Source organism: Cynara cardunculus, assembly GCF_001531365.2.
Source record: "Cynara cardunculus var. scolymus isolate 2C chromosome LG 17, CcrdV1, whole genome shotgun sequence".
Classification (NCBI taxonomy): domain Eukaryota; kingdom Viridiplantae; phylum Streptophyta; class Magnoliopsida; order Asterales; family Asteraceae; genus Cynara; species Cynara cardunculus.
In genome coordinates, this window is record NC_037544.1 from 553,683 (window position 1) to 560,468 (window position 6,786).

Here is a 6,786-nt window from a genome sequence, read left to right on the forward strand (position 1 = left end):
GTCTTGTGTTTCCTTTGGTTTATCGATTATTGAAGCTTGCATTGGTTTTGCCTATTGCAACCGCAACAGTCGAGAGATGTTTTTCTGTAATGAAGCATATGAATCCAACTTTGCGCAATCAAATTTGTGACGATTTTTTGGATGCTTGTGTCATTTGTGTCGTAGAAAAAGAAGTACTTGTTAAGGTTACAAATCAAGATGTAATGACTCATTTTCAGATGATGAAACTCGTAGAAATCAACTTATGGTAATCACTTATTATTAATTATAATGATATGATGCATTGATACTTGTTAGTTTAATTAAGTGACCGCGATCTATAGAATTTCTGGATCCGCCACACATGAAGAGGCTGGATGGAGTTTTCTCAAGTAGATAGTGAATGTAACAATATTGGATAAATGCATATGTTTATACTCCACAAAAGAATTTAAGGCATACCAACCCTTAATTTATGTATGCAAAAACATAGTCAACCGATACCGATCAGCCAAAAATTAAATAACAGATCCAATACAACACAATACAATTATATGCATCCTAATTCCACTTGTTGGGATTCGTTATTAAACGACCTTGAGTCCCAATGCCACTAGACAAATCACAGTCCGTAAAACAACTCCATATATGAAACAGAGTACATGATCCACAAATGTGTGTATTCCATCGATAGAAGCACAATCACATATACATAATCAACAACAAATTAAAACTAACAATAATAATGTAAACTCAACTATATATAACATGATTTCAGCATCAGTGTAATATAATTAATAGAGACACGCATAAAGTCAAAAATAACTCGAAAATAATTATTGATGAACAAGTTGTTTATAGTTTTCATTTGTTTCTTAAAACAAAACTAAAAGGGTGTTGCAGATAAATGTTAGGTACAAATGATCAAACCTTGGCTTTGTGTTCAGGTCTGTGACTGAACTCAAAGTCAATATGAACAAAGGCTCGCTCAACTTGAGGCAACTGTTCAAGCTTTTCTTGGAGCATTTCACCAATATTATGAGCTTGATTCAGCAACATATCCTCTGGCAATACAATGTCTACCTCCACAAAATAATGAGAACCAAATGTGTATGCTCTCACCGTGTCAATATGCTTTATTTCCTCGTGGTGGTTCCATACCAGATATGTCAACTTTGCTAGAAAATCTGGTGGAGCCGTTCTTCCTATTAATGACCACACGTTCTCAATAACTGTCCGAGCCCATGTACATATTGTATAGACGGCTATCTGCATACATATACAACACTAATAGTTAATATTTTCAAAGACTATATACATATAGGATAATTAATATGTACTTAAACAAGACATGTTAATTACTACGTTATGTATATATATATATATACTCACAATTATAGCCCCCACAGGATCAATCCACCACTCATATCGAACAGCTAAAATAGTCGAAGCTAATCCAACAGAATTGGTTACAACATCAAAGAGATGGTCTTGGGCATAGGCCCTCACGATTTCATTTTTAAATCTTCGACAATAGATCATGAGCATAAACTTCACCACCGTCACACTAGCCATGATGCCAATCACCCAATTTTCATTATCATGATTCATGTCGGGACGAGTCTGCAGACAATTCCAAATGTATATTAAACAAAAATCGAATGATTGATCGAGGACTTAAACAACTCATATAATATAAATTGTTACAAAAGAAGCATATATATATAGCCCCTATACTATATATGCTTGGCTTCATTATAGATCAAATAATGATTACCAATATATAAGAAGGTGAAATTAAGAAGGAAGTTGGGATATAAGTTGTGGTAAGCAAATATTGAAAGAAAATTTAAATGCCTACCTTGGCAATAAGCTGTCTGGCAGACTCTAGCAAAATCTGGAACCCAAGAGTTGCCATTACTGAAGCAAAAACAATAATGCCCTGCAAGTGCAAGACAACAGGATCTCGGTAAATAAAAGATCATATTGATCATGACTCACCAAAGGAGAGGGTTGATGTAGTGATGGAAGAGCTTACAACAGGCTGCATCCTGTTCTTTCCAATTGGATAGTGATATTGATTGGGGTTTCTCATGGCATGTGAAGTAAACCATAAAATAAATCCAGATAACAAGTCCAAGAGTGAATCCAAGGTTGATGCAATGACAGCTAGAGATCTGCTTTCGATAGAAGCATAAACTTTTGCTATGAAAAGGACCAAGTTAGCCATGTTTGAGACATAGATGGCCCTTTTCTCATTCTTAGCCAGATTATCCATTTCATCCTGCACGCAACAAACAAACAAACATATATAGTTTCATCCATCCATCCACCTGCAGGCATGCTTTCAACTGTGTATACATTCTATCAACAACATCAATCAAATTAACCTCTGTTAAACTTCCTGGTAAACACCCTGATTCATTCATTGTTTCCATCTCATTGAACCCTTCAAGGAGTCGTTTCTGTTTCTTGTAATACTCTTGAACCTTTCCATGTTTTCCTGATCCAACCAATAACAACTCTCACATTAATTAATTAATTTTACTCTTGCCATGAAATTTATAATTATCATAAATTTGAACTAATTTTGTTGCATGTCTACTTAACATCAACGTTATTTACATGTAGTGTGTATATATATATATATGCACAACAATTGTAGTTACAAGTCATATATATATATATACACCCACACACACACGAGTTGTGTAAAAATTGAAACTTTGATGAACACAAAAGCCTTAAATAAATTCATCTTTTATAATCGGGGTGAAATATTCAATTCATGATATGAATCTTGAAGTGATATATATATATATATATATATAGATAGAGAGAGAGATAGATAGATAGATAGATAGATGGGAGAAGTAATAGTTACTTGGAGTAGGGCGAAAGAGGCGGCGGAAAGTGGAAGTAGATTTAGAAGTGGGATTGGAATAAGAGGATGTCTGTGGGAGATGGAAGTGATTGATGTTGAGTCTCCATGAAGAAGGTTGGTGTGGCGGAGGAGATAGGATGATGTTGTCGTCGTCTTCTTCGTATAAACCACCACCACCACCGGTGATATCACTACCACCTTCCATCAATTTAATTATCTTCTTGTAAAAATTCTGATCTAAGAATATATGTGCATATATATATATAGAGAGAGAGAGAGAGAGATAGAGATGAGTGCGAGAAATATGGAAGTGAAAACTGCTTCCGGTTGAAGTATATATATATATATATATATATATATATATATATATATATATATATATATATATATATATAAAGAGATGATTAGGAATTCATGTGCGATTGGGTTTTTTCTTAATTTTACAAATTAAATAAAATTTGGCAACTGCTCCACTCATCTCATGCCTATACAATCTCCACTCCATTATCATGTTATTATTATATATATGGAATTCATTCATGCATGATTTTCGTTTAATAAATATACATATAGAGAGAGAGAATCAATTGGAAACTATTCTTATATTTCAAAATCTTACGAATCAATTTCATCCATCTATTTTCTTATCAATGGTCAGGATTAAATAAGCTTATATTAAAAAATAAAAAAGAAAATAAAAGTTTGATTTTTAATTAAAAAAAAGAACAAATTTGTTAAATCGACAATATGATTACAAGCATATTCATCGATAGTTTCCTTTATTCAAATATTATTTAATGAACAAAATCTACAATAGTTTCCTTAATGAAATAAATTTGTCAAATCAACAATATTTTCTTTAACGAAACAAAATCATTATTTTAAAAACTCTATATATCATTTTTTAATTACAAAAATTCTAACCAAAATTGTTAAAATAATCTGAAAAATTATATGTTTGATAAAAATTATCTTCATTTTATGTCTAGATATCATAAACAAAATAACATCCATCTTAAAAATAGATCTTAGTAAGGACCAATGAAAATAGATATATCATAATAAATTATGAAACATAAAACATACTTTAATCAACAAAAAATAATAAAGCCTTTTAAATACGAAAGCAATGATTTTGTTTCATTAAATAAATGAATGAAATTGTTTCACCGTTTCGAAAACGAATTGTTTCATTAAATGAATAAATGAAATTGTTTCACCGTTTAGGGAACAAACTCACATGACTCCTTGTCACCTACTATGAAAAATAGACGATTGTCATGTAGTTGTGATCATCGATACTTGCAAACTATTTTCATTAATGGTTATTGAAGTAGTATTGGAATATTAATAATTTCTAATCAAAATAATTTTAACACAAGGATATCCTAATAAACGACGAAACATATAAAGAATGAAACATTTTTTAAAATTTAATGAAACGTTTTGAAAACGGAATATTTTTTTAGTTTAATGAACGTTTTTCATGCATAAAACGTTTCGAAATATTAATAAATTAAATTCATCAGTGAAACAGTGTTCAATGTCACTATTGAACATGACATTTGTTTCATTACTCAAACTACATATATTTTTTCAATAAACCAAAATCAGATTTCTAATTCTACTGTTTTTACAATTGATATTTTAATAAGTATAATTTAATAAAATAAAATAAAATATTAATGGTAAAAAATTTATATTAAGAAAAAATGATTTACCACTTTATATATTAAATATTTATATTATTACGTTTCTATAATTAAGAGTAGTTATTACCTTCCATTATTAATCAATATACAATCAAATGACTATTATATCCTTACCTATTAAAATTAAAGAAAAAAAACAAAATTTTCCTATTTATCAAAAGTGGTTTGCATAGTTTTCATGAATTGGACAGTTTGTAATGTAACTCGCCTCTCTCTCTCTCTCTCTCTCTCTCTCTCTCTMTATATATATATATATATATATATATATATATAGAGGGATCAAATGAAAACCACCCTCATTTGTGAAAACCTTACAAATCAATTTCATCCATACATTTCTTTTGATCAATGTCAATATTAGATTAATGTATATTAGGAAATAAAAAAATAAAATAAAATAAAATAAAAGTTTATTTTTTAATTGAAAAAAAGGCAAAAATGTAAAACATCAAATCTATAACCGAGGCAACAAGATCATGTATATCCTAATATTAATGAAACAAAATCATTGTTTTAAAAACTATATATGTCATTTTATACTTCCAAAGATTTTAACCAAAAATGTTAGAATCTATACTATCTTATAAAACAAATTTAACAAAAGTCTTAAAGTCTTAAAATACTAAATGACTGAAATACCCATTATATCATTTTTTTCACCCCCTCCTCTCCTCACATACACTCACTCCCTTACATACACTTACCCTCTCACAACCGTTTTTTTTTTAATTATAAGGGGTTGATAAACCCACCCCCTTACGTCACTTTACAACCCCTTCTCCTCACTAACCCATCCCCTCACATATTCACTCTCTCACATTCAACCTAATTTTTTATCTATACTATCTTATAAAACAAATTTAACAAAAGTCTTAAAGTCTTAAAATACTAAATGACCAAAATACTCTTTATATCACTTTTTCACTTTTTCACCCTCTCCTCTCCTCACATACACTCACCCCCTTACATACACTCACCCTCTCACAACCGATTTTTTTTAAATTATAAGGGGTTGATAAACCCACCCCCCTTACGTCACTCTACACCCCCTTCTCCTCACATACCCATCCCCTCACATATTCACTCTCTCACATTCAACCTAATTTTTTAAAATTATAATTTTAAATTTATACTTATACCCCTATAATTAGTTAATTTATTTACTTTATGCTCTTTACTTTTAAAATTTTCATTTTACATTTTTATCAAATTAACATACATAATCGTATATCAATTAAAACATGTTTAAAAAATACATTTTTATTTTAACAAGTTACACCATTATAATCGTCTCATTAATACTTTCGAAATGAGTCCAATATTGAATAGATTTTGACTTAATTATATTATTATATATTATATATACTATGAAAAAATATTTTTAATATTTACGATTTATATTTTTATAGTTATTTATTTAGTTTATGATACATCATTTATTTTTACACCATTATCATATTAAAATAAAAATGTATTTTTTAAACAACCCAGCTCAACCCAAACGAAAGTGCAACCCAACCTAACCCAAACTGTACGGGTTGATCGAGTTGATACTTTGGTACATTAAAATAATTTTCTAACCTTGAATATATTATTTTTCTACTCATAATTTCTTTTTTATATCAATCATTTGATACAACTTATCCATACTCTTTACGTGTATCACATTCAATTAATTTTCTCAATTTACATATATATGTTTATAGTTACTGAACATATATACGAATGAATTATATAAAGATATGAATAGATTGAAAAGATGTGTATATGAATAGCGTACGTGTAACGGGTGTCGAGTCCGGCAAATAATAAAATTTATAAAAATAAGTCTATTACCTCTAAAACACAACTTGTGATAGCGATAAGTAGGGTCGTCTCCTCAGGGACTCGGTGTTAACCGTAAGTCCAAGACGTAAACGCATGCAAATTCATTAACATTAAAACAATATATAAAAGGGGGGGGGGGGGGTTGGATGATTTATAAACAGCCTAAATATGCAAAATAAATTGAGAACTTAAACAATAATAAATAAATTCTAGTGATGAGTATAACTAGTTCTTTATCAAATCATGTATCATTGACTTGTATAAAAACATTTTCTTAATAGATTTTAGACTGGCCGTGAGTGTCGACACGCGCCAAACACTCCGCTTGTCCTTATAATTAAGGTAACATGAGAAGCTCGATAGATTAGTTCCTAATTGATTAAG

At 29.8% G+C, this 6,786-nt stretch overlaps 1 protein-coding gene across 1 annotated transcript; it reads right to left on the reverse strand.

Annotated features, from left to right (window-relative positions):
* Positions 1-792: 792 nt before the first annotated feature.
* Positions 793-3,086, reverse strand: LOC112500919 (metal tolerance protein 9-like). Its single transcript, XM_025104534.1, has 6 exons — positions 2,864-3,086; positions 2,370-2,482; positions 2,018-2,263; positions 1,841-1,921; positions 1,372-1,602; positions 793-1,248 (listed from the first exon to the last, which is right to left on the reverse strand). The coding sequence occupies exons 1-6, from the start codon at positions 3,066-3,068 to the stop codon at positions 904-906; spliced, it is 1,221 nt and encodes a 406-aa protein (XP_024960302.1). The 5' UTR covers positions 3,069-3,086; the 3' UTR covers positions 793-903.
* Positions 3,087-6,786: the final 3,700 nt, after the last annotated feature.

Excerpts from the sequence above, each read along its gene's own strand:
- LOC112500919 (XM_025104534.1), bottom strand. The coding sequence starts at position 3,068 with ATGGAAGGTGGTAGTGATATCACCGGTGGTGGTGGTGGTTTATACGAA. Across the intron at positions 2,483-2,863 it reads CCTCTTTCGCCCTACTCCAA|GAAAACATGGAAAGGTTCAA; the intron begins GTAACTATTACT and ends TGGTTGGATCAG. Across the intron at positions 1,603-1,840 it reads CCAGACAGCTTATTGCCAAG|ACTCGTCCCGACATGAATCA; the intron begins GTAGGCATTTAA and ends AATTGTCTGCAG.